Genomic DNA, 27,277 nt, shown 5'->3' on the forward strand with positions numbered 1-27,277 from the left:
AATTTATTTTAGGTATAAAATCAATTCTTTTTAAGGTACAAAATTTCATAACACGAGACACAAAAATTCACAATAAAAGACATATACACATGTTATATATTTACTTAGTCTCAAATATGATTTATGTCGATAATATATGTCCTCTATGCACATAATTTCATAATAGAATACATAAATTCGCAAAATAAGACACACAATATGTTGTGTGTTACACAACTACTAATTTATTTCAGGTACAGAATCTATATGCTTAAGTTACAGAATTGCATAACATAAGACACAAAAACTCATAACACAAGACACATACACATGTTTTATATTTACTTTAGTTCAGCTACCAAATCAATATTCTTAAGTTTTCAAAAAAAAAAAAAAGAATCAATTTTATTTAGCTACATATATAATTGCATTGTTAGATCTAAATAGTATAACGATACTGAATAATAGTGTACGAGAAACATGATCTCATATAAGCGAAAGCGGAAGCAACATTGATCTCCAGCCACAGTTGATGTCTTGTTGTGTTGTCTCTTGAACGGTAGACCGTTAGCCTTTTTTGTCCGATACTTCACTCAGAACCACAGATGATGTATTGGTGTCTACTGATCAGTATGAGTACGGTAGCGGAATGTGCTATATAATGAATTGAATATCCTGTACCCCATCAATCCAATTTTATATTATGCACAGAATCTAGTTGAATAACAATTTCTAATTATTTAGTCCAACCAAACTACTTAATAAACCTAGTCAACTTGCACCACTTAACTAAGGCCCTAACATATAAGATATAATATATATTATTAGGAAAAATCTTACATGCATAATATAAGATACAAAAACACATAACACAAGGCACAAAAATGCATAACACAAGAGTACAAGACACAAAAGCGCATGTTATATTTAGTTTATTTCAAGTACAGAATTGTATACATGCGACAAGAAACACATAACACAAGACACATACACATGTTTTACAGTAAAAAAAAAAAATAAAGAAAAAAAGAGCTATAACGTTAATTGAACAACAAGCGGTCACTGTTAAAATTAAAATTTAAAACTACGTCGATTAGGACCAAGGTCCACAATGCATTGTGGACCCTGTCCATGGTATAAGATTGATTTCACAGCGGTGAGCAATGATAAAAAAATTAAAAAAAAAAAAAAAAAAAAGTAAACTGTTTGTGTTGTACAACGACTACAAAAGATGGTAGAGTTTGAATGATTAATGATAAGTATTAAATCATGTGCCAAAAATTCTGGACTATTATTGTTGTTATTGATGATACTCTAAAGTTTTCAGCTTCATGCGATTATGTCTTAGACTCTATAAATTAGCCTCACATGCAGGTCCGTGAAAAATAAATTATGCCAATATAATTTTGAACCAATCTAACTTCCATTCAATCAACACAATTATTACTTATTACTTCATCTTACTTCACGAATGATTAATTATTTAACGAGACTTGATTAAATTATTTACAATTCAATTTTGCATAATACTAAATTTAGTAGGAATAAGGGTCAAATTAATCATCGAATGTAACGTGAAAATGCAATTAAGCCATTCAACTAAAAAAAATGCAATAGACCGTTCAACACTAATAAATCATGCAATTTGTCCCAAGTAACTTGCAATGGCATGTTACTAACAGGTAATTAGTTAAAAATAAAAAATATCAAAAGAAAAAAAAAAGTCTCCGATCCTAAAACAGCCATGGCCACTGCTTCATATATATTTTTTAAAGCTTTGAAGGGATGAAAGCAGCTATGGCCGCTGCGTTCATCCCTTCATATTTTTATTTTTTTTTTAAGCTTTGAAGGGATGAAGGCAGCCATGGCCGCTGCCTTCATCCCTTCATTTTTTTTTTTTTTTATAAAGCTTTGAAGGGATGAAGGCAGCCATGGCCGCTGCCTTCATCCCTTCATAATTTTTTTTTTTTTTTTCAGCTTTGAAGGGATGAAGACAGCCATAGCTGCTGCCTTCATCCCCTCAAAATCCCTTCATAAGAGAGCCATAGCCGCAGACAGCCAGAGCCCGACACCTGCTGCTGCCGACTCCCGCAGTTCGCCGCCATTGGTCGAGAGAGAAAGAGAGACGAGAGGAGGCTCAGGTCGGAGAAGGCCGCCGCCGTTGGTCGAGAGAGAAAGAGAGACGAGAGGAGGCTTTTGATCTGTATGCATCGCGGGATCGTGGAAGAGAGGTCGGAGAAGGCCGCACGAACAGCCATCACCAGAGCTGCTGGTCGGAGACCCTGCTTTTTTTTTTTTTTTTTTTTTTTTTTTTTAATAATTTTTAATATCTTTTTAAAGTTTTTAACTAATTACCGGTTGGTAACCTGCTATTGCAGGTTATTTGGGACAAATTGCATGGTTTTACAATGTTGCATGGTTTAATTGAACTTTTTTTTAGTTGAGTGGCCCAATTCAATATTCACGTTATGTTGGATGACTAATTTGACCCTTATTCCAATTTAGTATTAATGTAAAGAACTTATATATGAAGAAACTAAATAAAAAATAATATTTGATACAAAAACTAAATTTAATTAGGAATAATGTTCAAATTTGTCATTAAACGTAACTTGAAACTGGGCAAATTATATCGTGCACCGCGGTGCATAATTGATTATGCACAGCGCATCAAAACGACGTCGTTTTGTTTAATGAAAAGAAACGGCATCCGTTTTGTGTTGTTCCGCACCCTTCCGCAAAAATTAACTCTGTTATTCAGTTTCAATTTGTATACACTGCAGTTTCAGTTCAACACAACTACAGTTTCATTTCAATATAACTATAGTTTCATTCGATATTTATAGACTCAAATATGTGAAAATGTTATTTAATTTTATTTTATATACATTATAGTTTTATTAAAACACAACTACATGATCATTTTGATATAATTACAGCTTCATTGTACAATATACACTCAAATATGTGAAATGTTATCCAGTTTCATTTTATATACACTGCAGTTTCATTTCAGCACAACTACAGTATCATTTTGATATAATTGTAGTTTCATTTGATAATATAAAAATAATACATGAGGCAGTGTCGGTTTAAATACACTGTAGTGTCAGTTGGTAATTAACATACAAAAAATGCGCGTTCCATTAACACTAACGGCGCGCCGTTTCTTTACTTAAAGAAACGACGCCGTTTTGACCGCGGTCCACGATATAGTGACCCCTGAAAATGCAATTAGGCCACTAAACGAAAAAAGGTGCAATTAGGCCACTGAACACTTTAAAAACGTACAATTAGGCCACTGAACACTCCAAATGTATGCAATTTTATCGGATAACAGGTTACCTGCTTACGTGGCAGCTGACTTGAAATTTTTAATAATTTTAATAATAAATTTTTTAAAAATTAAAAAAAATTAAATAAAAAAATAAAAAATAATAATAAAACGACGGGGTGGCCGCCGGCTACCCTTATCATTTTTTTAAAATTTATTAAAAATTATTAAAAATGCCAATTCAGCTGCCACGTAAGCAGGTAACCTACTAAAATTGATGATAATCTGCTATTAGGTGAAATTGCATAGATTTGGAGTGTTCAGTGGCCTAATTACACTTTTTTTTTTTTTTCCGTTCAGTGGCCTAATTGCATTTTCACGTTACGTTCAATGGCCAATTTGAACCTTATTCCATTTAACTATAATAAGAAAATGTTAGTTTGACGAATTAATAATAAATTAAACATGACATACAAGATAAGACAACTCCGTTTTATTTTTCTGCGGACAAAGGGTCTTCATCTCCTTTGATTAGTCCAGAATTCTTAATAGTCACTTGAACATGACTTTAAAATGATTGTTTGAACTAACTCTCCTAGCTAGTCTAGTGGGGTAGTTCCATTTTAGTATGTGATGGGTAGTTTTGTTTCATCTATTTTTTAATAAATAAATCATATTTCACATCGTCTAAAACTATCCTTCTAAAAGAAGGTTTAATTTGTTGCACCCATTAAAAAAGTTACGATTAAAATATGGTTGGTATTGGATGATTGATAAAGAATATAATATTATGTCTGAAAAATTTGGGCAGTTATTATTTATTCCGTTTATATTTTGTGACGAATAGATATGTTTCACTCAATTTTGTTACGAATAGATATGATTTCAACTTTTCAAGAAAACATATAAGATGTAATATCCTTTTCAAAATTTTGCTTATTAAAATGGTATATGGAGCCCTTTAAAAGTTAAAACCTAAGGATGGTTAATCTTGGATGATTATTGGGGAATATAAAATCTCATGTAAAAACACTATGAAGAATGAATTACTTTGTCATTATTTTAGAAACACATATAACAGTTAAAAAGAACGAATGATAAATTTAATAGGGTGTGTTGAAAATCAGGAAAATGATTTCTAAAACATGAGTTAATTTTAAAAAAAGATTTTCATTTTTAATATTTGATTGCATTTCAAAAATTATTTTCCAGATTTCTAAACATCCCCTAAAGTACAACAGTAATAGTATTTAAATTATAAAAGTAGAAATCAGTTTAGAATGAACTAAAGTTTGGCAAATAAACTTAGACATATGAAGTAATTTTATTTTATTTTTTGGTAAAAAAATAATTTGTTGGTTTATTTTATTTAGCATTTAATTCAACATTTGATAGTTAATAGTATTTTAAATATATTTTCTAAATTTAATTAAAATATTATCATAATTGAGATTAAGTAGAAAATTTATTCATTTACTCAACACTCGAAATAAACTTCCAAAACAAATATGCGGTGCTAAGTCAGCCAAATGATTAATCATTCATAAGTTCTATATTTTATATTATTTTTTTAATACTCAGATAGTTCTTTACAGGATAATATTTGTTCTATACTTTATTAATTATTTTCAGTTCAAAGAATCTAAAACTCATATCATCGGGATTGGATCTTGTGACCACCTATTTGGAATAGTAACATAGGCATCATCATATTACATAGTAATAATTGACATATAATATTATTTTCTAGTATATCTACTCTACTAAAAATGACACATCATAATATTATGTTTAATTAGGTACAGGTTGCATTCAGAAAAAAAAGGTACAGGTTGGTCAAATAAATTATTTTTTATTTACATATTTTCGTATATTTTTAAAATTAATTGTTTGTACTTAATAATATTTTTAATATAATGGTTAAATATATTGATAGTAACAGTAAATTAAATATTATAACAAATTATAAAAAATTATAGTTAAGTCTCGATAATTGAATTAGATGCATATAATAAAATGGATGGAATAAATTTTTAAAACATCTCTTACACTACATTATTGATGTGAAGAGATAATCGAAAATGCATTTTAATACTATTGTGGAAGATAACAAAATATGTAATAAATGCTGAAAAGAACCAAAGAATTAAAGAAGACAGATAAATTATGCATGGTAGATTGGAAGGTAGACAAATAATTAAGTTTGATGATTTGGACAATGCTAATTCACATGCATTTCACGTGTCCCCCCTCAATAACTCTTACCGACACTCATTAATTAATTAATGAGAAATGTTACCCACCATACAAAAATCAACCAAACTTTGTTACTCACAGATGTGACTATTTTTACGAGATTAGTTTATTATTCCATCTGTCCCATTTTATTTGTCCTACTTACTATTTATTGATTAAATTAATTTTAAATTTTTTTATTTATCTTTTTAGTATTTTTTATTTATTTTTAATTTTAATTTTTTGTGTTTAATAGTACTTTTAATGTAGTCTCTAAATATATAAATTTTGTATATTAATATTAAAATTAATATTATAAAAAATTAGATTAAAAGTAACTTTAGTCAAATTTCATTAATTGAACTAGACAAATAAAATGGAGAGAGTATTTTTTTTTTCTTTTCAAATTTCAACTTACTACACAAGTTGTCTCATCATGTACGTGTCATAAAAATAGATGATTTTTGTAAGGACATGTAGCACTATTCTTAATTAATAGTGCATTTTTGCCATTTAATAACACGACATGTTTCAATTAATTATAATTTTTAATAAAATTTTAGAATACTAATATTGTATTTTAATCTGCATTCGGCGTTGTACGTTGTGCTTTAGGAGTTATATTTTAAGAATAAAGTACAATCCTACAAAGCATAGTTTTTTTCCCTTTCCTTTTCTTTCAACAAGGACATATGAGAGAGCTTTATTTTTAAGAGTAGTTTTATACATAATTTTCCTTGTATATATGTTCTACCAACTCCAACAAATTATGGAGCATTAGTTATTTGTAGAGAATGAAATATAAATAAATAAATATATACATTGGCGGACCTAGAAAATTTTCTCAGCGGGGGCGAAACATTAAAACAAAATGAATAGGTTAAAAAAAGTGAAACACTCAAAAGAAGTTAGCCATAAATATTGTTAAATATAAGCGAAAAATAAAGCACATCAAAACTTTATAGAAATATTTATAACAAAATATGAAACATAATTAATTTGATAAAATAATTATATATATATATATATGTGTGTGTAAGGTAGATTAATTCTGGATTTGCCTCCACCTCTCCGGATGTTGCCATGACATTCGTGCCTGCACCGTATACGAGTCAAGGTAGATCCCGCACCCCGAATGTTGCCATGACATTCGTGCCCGCACCGTATACGAGATGACATTAAACATTCGTGCTCGTAGGGTCAGCATATATGAGTCAAGAAAGAGAGCATCTATGATATATAATTCAATAAACATTAGAAAGGCTCTTGTATAAATTGTGTTGCAAACCCACTTTCCAAACCAATGTGGGACAAAGGCTACTTTAAATCATTTTCCCTTCATTTTCCAACTCAAATGGGTCTACTTTGAGAATCAATATCTCATTCACTCATTATCCATTTTAAGGGTACACCACATCAATCTCTTCATCTCATTACGAAGAACCCGAATCCACTTTGACTCTACCCAAATCGAAAGTGAATTTCACTAATAATTATACCACAAAATAGCCACTTAAAATACAATTTTATGGTATTTTTTCGAACAAATAACTCATTGCAAAATATTTTCTAACCTTTTAATAATAATAATAATAATAATAATAATAATAATAATAATACCAAAAACAACAACAACAAAAACAATAACGATGATCGAGATTTTATTTTTATATTATTATTGTTATTATAATTAAATTAGTGCACACACACACATATATATATATATATATATATATATATATATATATATATATATATATATATTGTTTTCTCTTTACGTAAATCAAACTTTATTTGTTGTAGCACAAATTTTATTTTTCTATTTCAATTTCTTTAATGAAAATGTACATTTTATTATAAGCTAATATAATATGTATGAGACAAAATAATTTCAATATATTTTAAGAATTTAATTAAATGCAAAATTTTCATTATCTAATCAGTCTTTTAGAATTTTTTTTTTTTTTTTTGGTTGCAAAATACCAATGAGAATTCACAAGGATTGAGGTCTACGATTGAGGTCTCAATCATATATACATGGAACACTTATGAATTCATATGTTATAACTTAATTGCATAACACTTTAGTTATTTTTCGACAAAATCAGTAATCTAGCCTATTATAATCATGTCACTTTTAACAACAAATAAGTTAAGTTTTGAAGTATTATTTGGAGTGATATCTACTACTAATAATTTAGATCGTTTCAAATAGATTTAGATTTTTCAGTAGTTTTAATTTAAAATGTTATAAAAATTGTCATTATCATAGTACATATAATTTTGTCGAGTGTCAAACTCATACATGAATGGAGTGACTTTTTTTTGCTCATAATAATTAGAGCACATGCTGATTTTCCTAGCTATATGTGGTGCTGAGGTTGAATAATATATGTGAACAGCAGTATAGAGACAACAGGAGTGCGGGACCCGGCAATTTATATCATGCACCAGGACGCTCATTGCATTGTGCGTCTTAGTACAAAACGACGTCGTTTTATATATATTTTTTAAATTTTGTTTTTCCGTGTTTGCTGTTAACTTGTTTAAAAAAAAGAGTAAATACCTAAAATGGTCCCTCGACTATAGCTAAATTCACAAATTGGTCCTCGACTTTCAATTTCAACCAATTAAGTCCTTAACTTTGTAATTTTAACACGATTTGGTCCTCCGTCTATTTGACTGTTTGTTGACTGTGATTTTTGAGGATATATAAGTAATTTCACGGTCCATCGTTGTTTTTTTAAGGTTCCGGTTGCATTCTCAGATCGCAATGTTACATTTGAATCCACTGCCGAAAGCAATCTACCAAATTCGGTCGCCTTTAGTAATAGTTGGACGTAATCATCTCCGTGCTAACCACCAGGGCGTTAGAGTTGGGGTGCACGTACAGGAGGTCACGTGCGAGATCGATCGAGATCAGGCCGGAGCTGCACCCCATGCCGGAGAGATTATAGCTTTTGATAGATAGATCGACGAAGTCCCCTGGAGCGGCTCTTCAAGAAAGCCGTGACTCCAAGCGATGTAGGCAAGCTGAATCGGTCAAATTTCTTTTAAGCTTTGTACGTGAAATTACATATATATCCTCAAAGATCGCGGTCAACAAACGGTCAAATAGACGGAGGACCAAATTGTGTTAAAATTACAAATTTAAGGACTTAATTGGTTGAAATTAAAAGTTGAGGACCAATTTGTGAATTTAGCTATAGTCGAGGGACCATTTTGGGTATTTACTCAAAAAAAAATTATGTTTTGAAAATGTACATAATTTTATACTAAAATGTACATAATTGTATATGAGAATGTACATAAACTTTTAACTGTTAAAAAAAAATCGCATGTTCGAATGTACATAATTGTATAAAAAATTATACATAATTGTATACCAAAATGTACATAATTGTATACCAGAATGTACATAATTATATAACATAATACACATACACCCTGTCGCGTCAACCTCTCACACAACTTATCAAAACGACGTCGTTTTGGGAGGCGCGGGATCCACAGTGCTATGTGCACCGTGGTTTAGGGTATAACGATTGGCGGGACCAGGTGGTTATCTCTAACTCAGTATAAATAGTGGTGTTTATGCAACCTGGTTTCCCATCCCATCCCCAAGCATAACAATCTTTTACTTGTTGCTTTTCTCTTACCATGGCTTCTCTCCCCGCCAAACTCATCCTCTCTCTTCTACTGTTACTCGGCATTGCAGCTGCGCCACTAAAAGCCCAGACCCTGAAACCCAAACCCAAGAAAGAGTTTGATTACTTCACCCTCTCTCTTTCTTGGTCTGGCACCAGGTGTTTGAATGTTAAGGAGTGCTGTCCCACCAATGGCTGCTGCAAGTAATTAATATTAATTAATTACCCCACAAACATATATTAGATATATAAAAACGTACTTAGATAATTATTTTTTTATCTTTTCTTGCTTTCTAATAAAAATAACATTTGGCGTGGATTTGTGCAGCCCCGACATTGGAAGTGAATTCACAATCCGTAAGCCGCGCAATTGTTCCTTATTTATACTTTCTGTATTATAGCAATTCAATGTTATATTAGAGGTACTTAGCTTAGCTTCATTATTTGCATGCATGCAGGTGGATTCTGGCCGGATTACAATGATGGGACTTGGCCCGCCTGCTGTAATGGTACCACATTTAACGAAAATGATGAGGTATATATATGGGAGTACCACTACTGGAAATTATGGAATTTATGACCACCTGAAAGTGATCTTAAATCAGTCGAAAGTCTTGTTCCGATCACTTTTGGTATTTGGAAAAAACTTTGTTGCTATTTCCGACCATTTTTTTCTTTCAACTGATCACTTTCAAGTGGTCGGAAATTGCATAATTTCCAGTAATGAGTGAATCATGTGTAAAGATAACTTTTCGTGCGGTTATACAGTTATCACAAAATCACACATCTTAAGCATACAAATAAAGTAATGAACTCGCTCAATTATAATGGCCGGATATGGTGATGTTTTATATATGTATGGTAAGCTAAGAGTTAATAATTTTGTATTGTTCCATGATGTAGATCGCACCTATAATGCGACACTTGGAAAGGTATTGGCCATCGTATTACTGCACTTTATCCTCTGCTTGTGGCAGTCCCAAAGGATCAATTTGGGCTTATGAGGTACTAATACCCTACCCGTCTACTGTTTTAATTCTCATTAATTAATTTCCACCATTATATTATAGCTTAATTTCTTAATTAATTATATTGAGTATGAATCTAACTTAATCTCCTTGCCTTTAATTTGCCATTTGATTGGATGATTGGGAAAACAATTGCTCAGTGGGGTAATTAACAATCCTAATTTCACTCTTTTTCATTACTTATACTTTATTTTGTACAAGATGTTAATTTACAAGTACTATTTGATTGTTACAGTGAAACACGGAACATGTGCCTCCCCAGTATTATCAACCCAATATACTTACTTCTCCACGGTTCTATTGTTTTACGCCACTTTAGATGTTACGGTAAGTTAATCACATAAATATTGTTGCTGTTGCTGTTTTGTATAAAACATATAAGTATGTGGCTCGGCTCGGATTACTTGAAAAACATTAAATTTTATATTATATTATTACAATATTACCTTACCTTATTCATTAAGAATTGAGTTTAACTAATTAATAGGGAACTCTGTCGAGATCTGGATATGTAGCATCGGACTCCGCTGAATATCCATTGGAAGGCATCACTTCAGCCATTAAAAATGCTTATAGGGCAACCCCAGTAGTGTCATGCTATGGCAATGCTGTGAAGGAAGTTCAACTATGTTTCAATAAGACGCTCGTGGTTGGGACCTCAGATCATTATGTCTTTTATCATGAAAATATAATATAATATAATATAATATAATAAATCTTCTTAATTATGTACAGCCTCAAGATTGCCCAACTACTGAAAGTGGGATGCTCTCTAAGTCAAGCTCAGGTGAATGCCCTTCAATTGTCACTTTACCAATAAAGAATGTAACACCGGGTAAGTTTTCTTCATGTACTAAAGTGCTAATAAGCTAGAAATTAATGTGTTAACTGCAGTGGAATTGAACCTCACTCTTACTTTAATTTCTTTCTTTTTCTTTGGGTTACAGCGCCGGAGAAAATGAACCACCTTTCATTCCGCGGTGTGCTGAATTCGTAGATCACCAAATGCGTGCAGACTATCCCTTGACCTCTCATCTGCTCAATAATATAATGTTATGAGTTGTTGTATCATCAAAATCTATCAAATCATCATCCCAATGTAAGCACGCTCTTGTAATGAGTGTTGTAATAATAAATAAGATCAAGGGTTCAGTCATTAATTAAATACAACTACTTTAATTTTGACAAAATTATCGTACCATTCGAAAGTCAAAACTCAAAATTCATACTAGTGCTCATCGTCTATGGGTGATATATGAGCACCGAATGATAATAATAGATACTTAGATCAACTTCAATTCAAAAGAAAAATTTATCCAGAAAACTAGTTTAATAAGTGATAGAATTTATCAAAGTTTAAATATCACTTCATTTTTTTTTTTTAATTTTTTTTTAAAATAAAGAAATTAATTCATTAATCATAGTCTGAAACGTTTACAGTAAAGATCGATGGAATGGTCAAACATTCCTTACAGTCAGACATAGAAACAACCTCCCTAGCAATGCTATAGAAAACTTGATTCGCAGACTGTTTCACTTCATAATTTTTTATACCATTAATTTAAAATCATATCACAAAGGATTTACATTAACAAGTTTTGTAGCACCACCTGGCAAATTTTAATGTGGACCATGGTGCATGTAGCAATGTGGTCCATGAAATAAGTATCAGTTTAATTTCACTTCAGTTTCATTTGACAATATTGCTCTATTTTTCAGTTTTGTTTTTTTTTCACACACTAGTTTCATTATAGCAATACCAAAGGATCATTTTAATTCTACTACTGTTTCATTTGACAATATACATTATTGCATGAGCTCTATTTTGTAGTTTCATTTTCCACACACTAGTTTAATTATAGTAATATTAAAGTACTATTTTAATTACACTCTAGGTTCATTTAGCAATATATATTATTGTATTGACTCTGAATTTTAGTTTCATTATAACAATACTAAAGGATCATTTTAATTATACAACAGTTTCATTTGACAATATACGTTGTTGAATGAGGTCTATTTTTTAGTTTCATTTTCTACACATACTAGTTTCATTATAGCAACACTAAAGTAGCATTTTAATTCTACTATAGTTTCATTTGACGACAATGGTCCACCTAGAACTGTGCACCATGGTCCACAGTATAACACCTGCCACCACCTAATGCCAGAAACTAAAACATTTCTCCCCCTTATAAGCATTACGAAAATAGATGATAAGACGTGGGTAGTGAAGCAGGGCCCAAGGTCTTCATAGAGCCTATGTGGAGCTGGACAATAAATAAAAAGTATATTATTTGTGTATATATAAAGTACATTATTTTAATACTGAAAATGCATTAGTAGATAGTAAATAAATATGTAAGCGAACCAAAGTAAAGGCTTACCTAGTAGGTGTGGTATGCGACTGACTGTAGCCTAAGGGAGCGTCAACGGTGGCATCCAACCCCAACCTAATCTTCTTAGTGGGTGGGGCGTTGGTCGGCTCAGCAAAGCACTTGGAGCCTAAGGGAGCGAACGGGCGCGATGTTCGGCCGACGACAGCCAGGCTAGCAGCAGAAGTTGTTCCTCTACTGGCCAGGGGAATGCTGTGGCGTGGAATTGAGCAAGCGGAGTGGATCTTGGGGCAAAATACTGAAGTAACAAAAGAATAAGGTCAAGAAAGTTGGAGGGGCACTCGGAATCCATACCGAACTGACTGGTAGTGGATTCTCACTTAGCCACCAGTAGGAGAGTCGGTAAGATAGTGGTTCCCAAAAGCCATGATTGCGGCAGACACTACTACAAAAAACAGTTTTAACGTCGGTTAAAATACCCCATTTAACGTCGGTTATCTTTCGACGTCAACTTTAAAGACGTCGTAAATAAATGATACGACGTCGATTAAAAAATCGACATCGTATATTTTTTTAAATTAAATTAATTAACATACGGCGTCAGCTTTTAGGTAAAAGCCGACGCCGTATATATTTATTTATTATTAATATAAAAAAATAATTAAATACGACGTCGGCTCGTATAGTATTCTAGAATTGGCAGCACGAGACCTACCATGAGCATGCAACCTTCGTGGTATAAAAAGTAGACATTCTGGAATTGGCAGCACGAGACCTAGCACACTCGTGCAGTTGCTCGTCTCCGGCAGAAGCAACTCTCTGGAATCACCAGTACGAAACCTAGCATGCTCGTGCACTTATGCGAGACAACAACAAAATTGGTCTCCTTCTCGTTTTCACTCCATTTTGACCAAACTACCCTTGAAATGGTCCTTTTTCCCATTCAAAGTGCAAACGTGCCCAAAATAAGTCCATTAACACAATTTATGGGTCATTCTAATTTCTAAGTACAATTGGAAAGTTAACTATTTATAATTCTAAATTACTCATTGCAAAATATTTTCTAACCTTTTAATAACAATAATAATAATAATAACAACAATAATGATGGAGATTTTATTTTTATATTATAATAATAATAATTATATTCATGTCAATTTTTTCTATTCTATTTTTCAACTCTTTTGTTCTTTGTGGCAAAAATTAAAACAAAATAAATATTTACTTAGTTTGATTTAAATCAAATTAAGTAAACATTTTTATGTTTTAAATCTTCATCTTAAAAGAATATAAATGTCTTACTATAATTATTCTAGGAATAGATTGTTTTCTCTTGACATAAATCAAAGTTTATTGTTGTAGCACAATTTTTTTTTTTTTTTATTCCAAATCTATATTTCTATAATTAAAATGTACATTTTATTTCAAGCTAATCTATACTGTGTATGAGATAAAATAATTTCTCTCTATTTAGGAATTTAAATGCAATAATTTTATTATCTAATCAGTTTTATAAGGAAAAAAATTGCAAAAGAGCAATGAGAGTTCATATGTAACAACAATTGAGGTCATAATCATATACACATGAAAAACTTATGGATTCATATGTTATAACTTAATTGCATAGCACTTTAGTTACTATTCGACAACATTAGTAAGCCTATTATAATCATGCCACTTTTTTAAAAAATAAATAAGTTAAGTTTTACTGACTCATCAATATCGAATTAAATAAGAACACTTAATTTATTATAATATGAAATTATTACGACATCGTTTTATTGTCAATTATAATTATCTACAACAATACTCATCTTTATGACTACTTTTATTACAAATTGAAAATACTCAATTTAATTACATTAAAAATAAATATTTTTTATTAATTATTTAATATTTAAAAATTATACTAAATATTTATTTATTTTAATATTAGTGTTGGGGAATAATTTAATTGTGAAATACGCGCATATAAGTGTTATATTATTATTAAATACCATTATATTATTATAGTACTGATAGAACTGGGAGCTAGTGAGCTACTATACATACATATTATATACGTTGAAAACTTGACGTGTGAATAGTTATTTTGAAGAATTATTCGGAGTGATATCTACTACTAATTTATATCATTTTAAATATATTTAGATTTTTTACTATCTTAAATTTAAAATAATATAAAAATTGTCATTATCATAGTACATATAATTAAATAATTTTGTCGAGCTGAGTGCCAACTCATACATGAATGGATGGAGTGACTTTTGGTTGCTTAAAGAGCACGTGTAACTCAACAGTGCAGCTCAAATGGTAAATGAGTTCTTTGTGTGAAAAAAGAATTTTGAGATAACTCAGGTATAATTTTCACAAGTGATGATTTCTTTTGGGTCACTTCTGTGTCTTTCGAAGCGAACTAGGTGGACCTGAACTGTTATACGGACAGAGAAAGACTCGAACCACATTGCAGTTTACACCAAAAAAATAATAATAAGAGCACGTGCTGATTTTCATAGCTATATGTGTAGCTGAGATTCAATATAGAATTGTATTAATGTACTTTAAAATTCTATTATCTCACTTTTACTTCGATAAATAAAAATTAAAGAGTAATAATACGCTTAATTATTCTTAAATGCACTGAATCAACATGACTTATTAACTTACAAGTATTGCATTCAGGAATGTGAATAGCATAAGTAAAATGATATGCAGTTTCTAAGGAATAAAATTCATGTTACATATATTGATTTTTTATAGAGAAATTAAAAAGAAAGAAATGATATAAACAAATATGAGTAGGTGTGTAGCATCAGTACGACATAAATTAATTATGCATGTGTAGTCCAACAGTGTGGTTGAGAATACTCGAGATTGTGATTCAAGGACAATAATGCTAGTTCAACGTGTCAAAAAACTGTGGTAGTTACTAATTGAAGTGATTTATTTAAAACCTGAACAATTTGAACCATTCATTTGATTTAATAATTTGGCGGTCTTTTTTCTACCCAATGTTAATAATTAAATAAATTCGTTGGTCAAATCCGCTAATATAATCCGCGCGCTAACTGCTAATTGTCAAACAAGGACATTGCAAGGTAGTTCTCACTTCAATTTGTTGTGTGATTTGAATACTCTCTTTATCACAAAATCTCTCAAGTAGTTAATATGGTTGGCTTTATTAATTATATATTTTTTTTTAATTTTTTCATGGTATTAATAAAATACTTGGTAAATAAATATATAGCATTATTTTGTATTATAACTTTGATATTTAATTAGAAAAATAGTGCACAAAAAAAGATAATAGACAATGTAGTGAATATAATCAATTGATGAATTTGAATGTAAAAATTTTTACATTTGAGAAAAATAAAGACAATATAACTAATGAAAATATTTCTCTTAATTAATTTATTGATAATGAATAATTTTTTTTTCACTGAATTAAGACATTGTAAGGACAATGTAGCGAATATAATCAATTAATAAATTTGAATATAAAGAATTTTTATATTGTAAAAAAATAAAGACAATATAACTAATACAATTATTTCTCTTATTTAATTTATTGATAATGAATAATTTTTTTTTGAATAAAGGCATTGTGGACACATAATTCTAAATTAAATAAATGCATATCTATAATTTTTTGTTGTAGCTACTAAATTATTATTTATATAATTTAATAAGAGTAAAATAGAGTACTAATTATGCCAACTTTGATTGGGATGAGGTTCGAACCTAAGACCTTTTTTTTTTTTTTTAATTGAAATCAATGAGTAAGTTAACGGTGAACTAACGGCAATTCTTAAAATTTTAACGGAATTAGTAACGGCGTGTGGGTATTTTAGGAAATTTTAGTGTAAAATTTAAATCTTATCAATCTTTTAATCAATCTGAGCCATTCATTTAATTAAAATCTGTGACCGCCATTTTTTCTACCCATTATAGGCCTAACTCTCTTGGGCTCTTATTAGTATAGTATATATATATATATATAGTAGATAGATATAGGGTCAGGTTCCTGTGAGAACAAGGCTTCCCGTGCGGTCAGTGCGGCATACACCATTAGGTATGCATAAATGCGGTGCATTTTTTGGCATTTCATTCTGGTGTATTCTCGAACACTGTATGATGCATTTATGCATACCTAATGGTGTATGCCGCACTGACCGCATGGGAAGACCTGTTCGTACAGGAACCAATATATATATATATATATATATATATATATATATATATATAGAAAATACTATTATCTATAAGATTTTAAATTTAAAAATTATAAAAAAAATGATAATTATGATAAACAAAAAATAATAAAAAAGAATACTTTTATATGTGTTTCTGATAAGAACTTATAGAATTGTATTGAATGAATATAATTACAAATGTACAGCTCATAGGTATATATATATACAAGGAGAATCGTAGGAGACTAGGATAAAGAGTCATAGAAAGACTAGGATAGAGTGTCATAGACTAACTCAAATTTCGTAGCTGACTTTCAGGCTTGCTGCCCAGGATTTGCTCGCAAAAGAATACCAGTAAGCAGTGAATATTTAGGAACAATACTCAGGTTTCATTTGGGACGTCATTTCCAGATTTAAATTGTTTTCTCAAAGGTCAACAACACTCAAGTTTCATTAGAATTTCAACAGACTAAATAATTTCTCTTGCCAGGGAAAAAAGAAAACACTAAACTTAAACAATATCAGTTAATTCAAGTACTTAATAATTTATTAGCCAGTTCTACTGAAATTTTCTCGAGGAAGATCGATGTGTTTCATGCAAGCAATTAAGCTTGGTTGTCAACCCATTACTGCAATGAAGGCCAGGTGGTTATTATTTGGGAAAAAGAAGGGAGCTATGAGGGCTGTGATAATAAACAGTAGAATGCATGTGAAGTAATTATATATAGGTTGGTGGTGGCTTCGGCTCACCGGAGGCTGTAGACAAAAATTCATTTGAGGAATAAAGAAAGAAGCAAACCCTAAATGAAGTAAAAAAAAAAACACAATTGCGACCATTAATTTCGTCGTAATATTTAATCATTTACCAAAAATTTCTTACTTTCGCGACGGAATAAATTCTGTCGCGATTTCCATCGCTATTTTGGAAATCGCTATTTTGCGACGGAAGGTAAATCCGTCGCATTTTTTGTCACTAAATAGACGACATAACTTACATCCATCGCAAATTCCGTCGTGAATATTATGCCGCCAAAATTCTGCGGGTTTTATTTTCTCTTTGTGCCAAAAATCACGAGGGAATTAAATTTTGTCTCGAATTCCGTCCTTAATTTACAATATAATGGAAACTATTCCGTCACGATTCTCTCGCGATTTTTCTTATAGTGCGTGCTAATAATGTGTTGTGAAATCAGACGAATCCTTGCGTGAACAAATATGACAATATACAATAGGGACTAGGGATAAAACGAGAGATACACAGAAAATCATCAATCTTTTATTAATCATCTATCATTCACTATAATATATGCAAGATATACAGAGTTCTAGTATAACTACAATACTACCAAGGATGAAGAGATATTATCATAATATAATACCTTCAGTAATGTCCACATATATTTATTCACAATACATACTACTATTTTTGTTGTTTCATAATTGATAGGTTGATACACTAGAGAAAAAAAGTTTTAGCAAGAAGAAAACTCTCATAGAAGCTCGGCAAATTATAATGTGGACCATAAAAACGTACATTTTTAATATATACTAAAAATACATTATTTGTGTACTGAATGTATATTATACAAAATAATGTACTTTTATTAGTATTCAAATATAATACACTTTCCCTTAAAATAAGGTATACTTTTAATATACTAAAAGTGCATTATTTGATATTGTACAAAAATAATGTATTTTTAATACTAAAATAATGTACTTTATATACACAAATAATGTACTTTTTATTTATGCTCCACACAATAATGCATCTCCATATTGGCTCTATGACGACCCTGGCCCCTGCTTCACTACCCACGTCTTATCATCTATTATGGTACTACTTATAGGAGGGAGACATGTTTTAATTTCTAGCATTAGGTGGTGGTGGTGGTGGTATCTCCAAAACTTGTTAACATAAATCCTTATGTGATATGGTTTTAAATTAATGGTATAAAAATTTATGAAGTGATCCTTTCAAAAAAATATATAAATTATGAACTGATATTTAAACTTTGATAAATTTTATCACTTAGCTTATTAAACTAGCTAGTTTTCTGGATAAATTTTTCTTTTAATTTGAATTGAAGTTGATTTGAGTATCTATTATTATGTATTAGTGCTCATACATCACCAATAGATTATGAGCACCAGCATGTATTTTGAATTTCGACTTTCGAATTGTAGGATAATTTGCCAAAATTAAAGTAGTAGTATTTAATTAATGACTGAACCCTTAATCTTATTTATTATTACAACACTCATTTTACCAGAGTGTGCGTATACATTAGGAGGATGATTTGATAGATTTTGATGATACAACAACTCATAACATTATATTATTGAGCAAATGAGAGGTCAAGGGACAATCTGCACGCATTTGGTGATCTACCAATTCTGCACACCACTGAATGAAAGGTCGTTCATTTTCTCCGACTCTGTAACCCAAAGAAAAAGAAAGAAATTTAAGCAAAAGCTGAGGTTCAATTCCACTACTACAGTTAACACATTAATTTCTAGCTTATTAGCACTTTAGTACATGAAGAAAACTTACCCGATATTACATTCTTTTTTCGTAATTTTGGTAATCTGACCCTTGAAGGGCATTCATCTGAGCTTGACTTATAGAGCAAGCCACTTTTAGTAGTAGGACAGTCTATGGGCTGTACGTAATTAAGAAGATTTATTATACTATACTATATTATATTTTCATGATTAAAGAAATAATGATCTGAGGTCCCAACCTGTAACTTCTTATTGAAACATAGTTGAACTTCTTTCACAGCATCGCCATAGCATAACACTATTGGGGTTGCACTAAGTCTACTTCTAATGGCAAAAGTGATGTCTCTCACTGAGTAATCGGCGGAGTCTGATGCTCTATATCCACTATTCTTCAGAATTCTCTATTAATTAGATAAACATAATGAATAAGGTAAGGTAATATTATAATTATAATATAATATAAAATATAATGTTTTTCAAGTGATCCGAGCCGAGCCGCACACTTCTATGTTTTATAAATAAAAAAAAACCACAGCAATAGTATTTATGTGATAAACTTACAGTAACATCGTAAAAGCGGAGAGCCATTTGAGTCAGGAAGAAGTAATTAAATACGTGATGATATATTACTGAGTTGGCACATATTCCATGTTTCGCTGTACATAACAATCAAATAGTACTTCTAATTAAATTAACATCTTGTACAAACTTAAAGTATAGGTAATGAAAAAGAGAGAAATTAGGATTGTTAATTACCCCACTGAGCAATTGTTTTCCCAATCATCCAATCAAATGGCAAATTAAAGGCAAGGAGATTAAGTTAGATTCATAATCAATATAATTAATTAAGAAATTAAGCTATAATATAATGGTGGAAATTAAACACAATTAGAACAGTAGACGGGTAGGGTACCTCATAAGCCCAATTTGATTCTTTGGGACTGCCACAAGCAGAGGATAAAGTGCAGTTATACGATGGCCACTCATATTCCAAGTATTTCCTTAAACCTGAGATCTACATCATGGAACAATACAAACTTAGTAACTCTTAGCTTAGCATACATAATACAACATCACCATTTCCGGCCATTATGGGGTCGTTTACTAACTTAGAAAAATGGAGAATTTTCCAAAAAATAGAGAAATTGAGAAGTGGAAAAAATAAAAATTGGAGAAGTTGTTTACCAAATATCTTCTTCCAAATGCTTACTCCATCTCCAATCTCCAACTTTCTTAAGGAATTTGGAGAATACAAAATCCAACTTCTCCAAATGGAGAATTGGAAACACACGCGTGAACAATAGCGCCCTTTGACCCTGACGTCCCGTGTTCGACTCTGAGTAGCGCCCTTTGCCATGTTTTCATGATTTCATCCTTCTTCCTCTTCGCGTGCCGTCGCTTCAACTTCTCAAGCTTCTTCTTCATATATTATTATTAAATTCTTATTACTATTATTATTATTATTAAATTATTATTATTATTTCCACTACTACTACTACTACTACTACTATTATTATTATTATTATTATTATTATTATTATTATTATTATTATTTTCACTAGTATTATTATTAGATTATTATTATTATTATTATTATTATTATTATTATTATTATTATTATTATTATTATTATTGCCACTACTACTACTACTATTATTATTATTATTATTAATTTTTGCTAATATTATTATTAAATTCTTATTGTTATTATTATTATTATTATTGCTATTTTATTATTAGTATTATATTATTATTATTATTATTATTATTGTTATTATTATTATTATTATTATTATTATTATTATTGTTGTTGTTGTTGTTGTTGTTGTTGGTTTTATTATTATCTTTAAAAAAAAAAAACTGGAGGAATGGAGAAATATAAAACAGAGGAATGGAGAAATGGAAAATTGGAAGAATGGAGAAGGAAAACTGGAGAAATGGAAAATTGGAAAACTGGAAATGGAAAAACAGAGAGATGAAGTAAACGACCCCTATATATTTGAGTGAGTTATATATATATATATACCTCATTTTTGTTAAATGCTTCACCATTACAGCAGGAGGGCCGAGTCCCATTATTGTATTCTGGCCATAATCCACCTGCACGCATGCATTCTGATGAAGTAATACAAGCAGCAGCACCATTCATAAGCTTTAGTCCCTTTAAGGGCTCTTTTGTCTTTTCACTAGAATGGTTAGTTATAACCGTTTTCTCTTTTTGTTAAGCTTCATATATAAGCTTGCCGTTTTCCTTCCTTAAACTTGTACTCTCATTTTCTTCTTTTCTCCAATCAATCCATGGTTCTTCTTCTTCTCTCCTGCATTGTGTGTATGCTCCAAGCTCATCCAACATGGTATCAGAGCAGCGCCGGAGCTATGCCGGAGCAGTGATAGTGGGAGCAAATGGTGGCGGAAATGGATCGGAAAATGCAGGAGCCTCTTCGAGTTCCGCCAATCAAACACAACGAAACGATGAGTTTGACAATCCTCTGTACTTACACATCACAGAGAATCCGAACCTTGTGTCTAGTTTCACCTCCATTGTCTGAGCTCAACTACTCTTCCTGGAGTAGATCAATGAGGATCGCACTGGAGGTCAAAAACAAATTCGGACTTGCAAATGGTAAGATTCTGAAGCCAGCAGAGAATGATCCACAGTTCGCACCATGGAATAGATGCAATCAGATAGTTTGCTCGTGGATATTGAAGTCTGTGAGTCCTAGCATTGTAGAAAGTGTAATGTACTTCGATAATGCTTCAGACATTTGGAGTGCACTGCAGAAGAGGTACTCTCAGTCAGATCCACATAAGGTCTCTGAGATTCAGAACGAAATTTTTAAAAATACTCAAGGAAACCTAACTGTGAATGAGTATTTCACCAAGAGCAATGCTCTATGGCAGCAGATGAATGCCTTAAGACCTTTGCTACTATGTGAATGTGTTCCAAAATGCTCCTGCACATTAATAAGTAGGATGCAAAAACAAAGGGAAGAGGATCAGATAATCCGATTCCTAGAAGGTTTGAATGAAGAATATGATGCTATTAAGTCAGGAGTGCTGGTCATGGATCAAATTCCAGAAATGGAAAAGGTCCTCAACATGACATTAAAAGTAGAAAGGAAGATCAAGGGAGCTGTTATACAGAAGTCCAGTGATCTGATTCAGTCCAATGCAGTTCACAATGATCAGTCTCAAACTGGGGAAGAACAGTCATTAGTAGCAGTGGCACCTTCCAACAATAAAAGAAAGTTCACCAATGGAGGCAAAAATGTACCTAAGTGTACTTATTGTGGCATGCTTGGTCATACAGTTGAAAAATGCTACAAGAAACATGGATATCCTCCAGGTTGGGTTGCAGGGTACAAATCCAAGAATAAACAGTCTCAGGATGGACAACAGTCATCAAATGCTTCCATTAGCCAAATGAATGATATAGGCATATCTGCTGACCAATTTCAGAAGCTCCTTTCTCTTTTGCAGAACCAGAATAAAGCAGGTCAATCTTCCAGTAATGCAGCTGTGACAGTTGCTACTCCAGGAATCAAACCAACTTTCAGAGACTCCATTGGGGCTCCAAATGAAGGTAGTTCTTCTCCCAAACATCATATTAATATTGTGTTAAGCTCAGATGGTATTTGGATCTTGGACTCAGGGGCTACAGACCATATCACTTGTTCCTTGGATTATTTTGATGTATGCAGAAAGGTGGAAGGGATATCTGTTAAATTGCCTAATAATGAGACTGTCAATGTCACTCACATTGGACAAATTAGGCTTAATAAGAACATTTTGCTGACAAATGTGTTATACATCCCATCTTTCACCTTCAATATTATCTCTGCCAGCAAGTTGACTAGGGAATCAAACTGTAAACTTGTTCTGGCATCTGACTCTTGTGCTGTTCAGGGTCAGCTTGGGAGAGTGGATGGTTTTGCTAGTCAAAGACATGGACTATACTTAATCAATGATCCCCCCACTAAGAAGAAAGCTCAGTCCATTGATAAAACTGTTGGGAATTCTGGTGATATTCATTGTAATACTTTGTCAGTAGAAATGTGGCATAACAGGTTAGGGCATTATCCCATTAATAAAATTCCCACCTTGAATGGAATAAAACATACTCTTGGTCAGAAATGTGTTGATTTTGTTTGTGATGTTTGCCATTTTGCCAAACATAAGAGGCCACCTTTTCCAATTAGCACCTCTAGAGCTGAGCACTGTTTTGATTTGATCCACATGGATGTTTGGGGTCCCTTTGCTGTGGCTTCACTTAAAGGGGAACACTATTTCCTGACAATTGTAGATGACCATAGCAGGTTTACTTGGTTACACATGATGACAAGTAAGTCAGAAGTTAAAACTGTTTTCCAACATTTCTACAATTATGTGCATACTCAATTTTCTGTCAAGATCAAGGTGGTTAGGACTAACAATGGCACTGAATTTTTTATGAATTCCTTCTTCAATGAGAAAGGGATAGTCCATCAGAGATCTTGTGTATATACCCCTCAGCAAAATGGGGTGGTGGAAAGAAAACATCAACACATATTGAATGTTGCTAGGTCCTTGAGATTCCAATCTGGTTTACCCATTCAGTTTTGGGGGCATTGTGTGTTACATGCCTCATACCTTATTAACAGGTTGCCCACTGATGTTGTTAATGGGGAGACTCCATTTCAAGTCTTAACTGGGAAGGGTGTGGACCTTGAACAGCTTAGAACTTTTGGATGCCTGTGTTTTGGTGCCACTACTCCACAAGGCAGAAATAAGTTACAAGCAAGAGCAAGAAAGTGCATTTTTTTAGGCTATCCAGCCAATGTGAAGGGGTACATCTTGTATGATGTAGATGACAAAACTATTTTTGTTTCAAGGGATGTTAGATTCTATGAACTAATCTTCCCTTTTAAGTGTCAAAGCTCAACAGATATTCCTAAGTCTGCTACTGAAGACAGTTCTGGTCCCTCACTACCTTTGATTCCTATCAAAATAGAAGAAGAGATCACTCCTTTGAAGCCTTACCACAACAGAAATCCTGAGTGTAATGATGGCATGGTCACTGAAGAGATTGATCAGACAACTGCCAACAATGATGATATAGTGCCTATTTCTCATGAAACTGATGATCATATTGATGATTCAGTCAGTGATACTATTCTGGTCCACACTGAAGATGATGGAGCTGCTATTCAGTCACATGGCCACACACAACCTAGGAGGTCAACAAGACAGAAGGTCATTCCTCCTAGGCTTCATGACTACTACTGTCATTCTATGGAAGGAAGTCAGACAAAAAAAAAAGAACTTCCCCCCATCCTATTCAGAAACACATGACATGTGACAATCTTTCTCCCAACCACAAAGTATGTGTCTCTTCCATAACATCTTCTCATGAACCACAATCCTATCATGAGGCTGTCCAACACCAAGCTTGGAGAGATGCTATGCAATCTGAAATTCAGGCTTTAATTGAGAACAACACTTGGTCCCTTACAGAGTTACCCTCAGGAAAGGCACCAATTGGTTGTAGATGGGTTTACAAAGTGAAACACAAGTCAGATGGGACTATAGAAAGGTACAAGGCCAGGTTGGTTGCCAAAGGCTACACTCAACAACTAGGGGTGGATTACATTGAGACCTTTTCACCTGTGGCTAGGATGACTACTATAAAGACCTTCTTGGCAGTAGCAGTGGCTAAGGGCTGGGATATCCAACAGCTTGACATCAATAATGCTTTCCTACATGGAGACTTGGATGAAGAAGTTTATATGGTTCTACCCCCAGGGTTTGAGAGTGAAAAGCCTAATCAGGTTTGCAAATTGGAAAGGTCCTTGTATGGTTTGAAACAAGCTAGTAGACAGTGGAATGCTAAGCTAACTAAAGCACTGCAAAATGATGGTTTTCAACAATCCTCTGCTGATCCATCTTTGTTTACCAGGTCTGAAGGCAGTTCCTTCATTGCTTTACTTGTTTATGTAGATGACATCTTGGTGGCAGGCACCAACTCAAAACAGATACAAGCCTTGAAGCAAATGTTGGATGATTCCTTCAAAATCAAGGATCTTGGCCAGTTGAATTACTTCCTAGGGATTGAGGCACTCAGAAATCCAAATGGGATCAACTTGTCTCAAAGAAAGTACACCTTGGATATATTACAAGAGAACAGTTTCTTGCATGCTAAGCCTGTTAAAACTCCATGCACTCCAGGACATAAGCTTACAAGCACTGATGGGAACCTATTGAGAAATCCTGAGAATTACAGGAGGCTGGTTGGTAAGCTTTTATATCTAACCAATACCAGGCCTGATATTGCTTATGTTGTGCAACAACTAAGCCAGTTTGTGGATAAGCCCAGAGACACACATCTAACTGCAGCTCACAGGGTGTTGATGTATCTCAAAGGCTCTCTTGGAAAGGGGTTGTTTTATGCCTCAAACTCTGAGATTAAGCTGCAAGCTTTCTCTGATTCAGACTGGGCCAATTGTACAGAAACAAGAAGATCTATTACAGGCTATTGTATTTACCTTGGATGCTCTCTTATCTCTTGGAAAACTAAGAAGCAGGCAACAATTTCAAAATCTTCTGCTGAGGCTGAATATAGGGCCTTGGCCTCTACTGTTTGTGAAATCCAATGGTTGCTGTATCTTTTGGCAGATTTGAAGGCAGATTGCTGGGGTCCTGTTGCTCTATTCTGTGATAATAACTCAGCTGTGGCAATTGGTGAGAATCATGTGTTTCATGAAAGGACCAAACATATAGAAATAGATTGCCATATAGTCAAACAAAAGGTTCTTCAAGGAATTGTAAAGCTGTTGAGCATTCCTTCACATAGTCAAATAGCTGATGGCTTCACCAAGCCATTGCCTATACCTCTATTTACCAAGTTTCATGCTAAGTTGGGCCTTCAAGATCTTCATGCTCCAACTTCCGGGGGGGGTGATGAAGTAATACAAGCAGCAGCACCATTCATAAGCTTTAGTCCCTTTAAGGGCTCTTTTGTCTTTTCACTAGAATGGTTAGTTATAACCGTTTTCTCTTTTTGTTAAGCTTCATATATAAGCTTGCCGTTTTCCTTCCTTAAACTTGTACTCTCATTTTCTTCTTTTCTCCAATCAATCCATGGTTCTTCTTCTTCTCTCCTGCATTGTGTGTATGCTCCAAGCTCATCCAACACATTCATGCAAAACAACATAATAATATTGCTATATATATTACAGTTGTATGGAAGACGGCGGTTTACGGATTGTGAATCCTCTTTTAGCTATGGGTCTGCACAAATCCACGCCAAAATGTTATTTTTAATAGAAAACAAGAAAGGGTAGTTTTTATATATATAATATATGTTAGGGGTGGGCAAACCATTGGTCAGTTACATATATTATAGGTTTGTGGGGTAATTAATATAATATAATATAGTATTAATTACTTGCAGCAGGCATTGGTGGAACAGCACTCCTTAACATTCAAACACATGGTGCCAGACCAAACAAGAGAGAGGGTGAAGTAATCAAACTCTGGGTCCTTGGCTTTTAGTGGCGCAACTGCAATGCCGAGTAACAGTAGAAAAAGAGGGAGGATTATGAGTTTGGGCAGAGAAGCCATGGTAAGAGAAAAGCAAAGCAAAACAACTCTACTAAAAGATGGGAAATCAGGTTGCATCAACACCACTATTTATACTGAGTTAGAGATAACTAGCTGGTCCCGCACATCGGTTGTCTTCTTTACTATGTTATATCAAACAGCTATCAGCTAACAACTAATTTACCAAACACCTTTCAACAATCAGCTAATGTTATCAACTAGTTATACCCTCTAATTAACTCAATCAGCTAATAGCTAACAACCATTTACTAAACAAGGTCATATTATCTAACCTGAAATTACTACCTGAACTCCCATTTCTTATTCCCAACTTTTACTCTTCCTCACAAATTTTTGATGTAGACATTTTTCCTGTAATTTACGAGATGAAAGTATCCAATTCTAATTTACCATAATGAAATAAAAGTTAGAGAATAAAATTTTGAATTACACGTGATAGAACTCTATTCAACCTCAGCTCCACATATAGCTAGGAAAA

At 32.5% G+C, this 27,277-nt stretch overlaps 2 protein-coding genes across 2 annotated transcripts; one reads left to right on the forward strand and one right to left on the reverse strand.

Annotated features, from left to right (window-relative positions):
• The first annotated feature begins 9,092 nt into the window (after positions 1 to 9,092).
• LOC109182894 (ribonuclease 2-like) lies at positions 9,093 to 11,348 on the forward strand. Its single transcript, XM_019333131.1, has 9 exons — positions 9,093 to 9,339; positions 9,464 to 9,492; positions 9,594 to 9,670; positions 10,039 to 10,140; positions 10,304 to 10,307; positions 10,399 to 10,490; positions 10,651 to 10,812; positions 10,899 to 10,998; positions 11,111 to 11,348. The coding sequence occupies exons 1-9, from the start codon at positions 9,149 to 9,151 to the stop codon at positions 11,158 to 11,160; spliced, it is 807 nt and encodes a 268-aa protein (XP_019188676.1). The 5' UTR covers positions 9,093 to 9,148; the 3' UTR covers positions 11,161 to 11,348.
• A 7,525-nt stretch (positions 11,349 to 18,873) lies between these two features.
• Positions 18,874 to 26,852, reverse strand: LOC109182562 (ribonuclease 2-like). Its single transcript, XM_019332715.1, has 9 exons — positions 26,624 to 26,852; positions 26,438 to 26,466; positions 21,227 to 21,300; positions 20,114 to 20,215; positions 19,957 to 19,960; positions 19,762 to 19,856; positions 19,440 to 19,601; positions 19,250 to 19,358; positions 18,874 to 19,133 (listed from the first exon to the last, which is right to left on the reverse strand). Exons 1-9 carry the CDS (start codon positions 26,797 to 26,799, stop codon positions 19,084 to 19,086), a joined length of 801 nt encoding a protein of 266 aa, XP_019188260.1. The 5' UTR covers positions 26,800 to 26,852; the 3' UTR covers positions 18,874 to 19,083.
• Between the last annotated feature and the right edge of the window lie 425 nt (positions 26,853 to 27,277).

The sequence above is a fragment of the Ipomoea nil genome, unplaced genomic scaffold, assembly GCF_001879475.1.
Source record: "Ipomoea nil cultivar Tokyo-kokei standard unplaced genomic scaffold, Asagao_1.1 scaffold1074, whole genome shotgun sequence".
NCBI lineage: Eukaryota > Viridiplantae > Streptophyta > Magnoliopsida > Solanales > Convolvulaceae > Ipomoea > Ipomoea nil.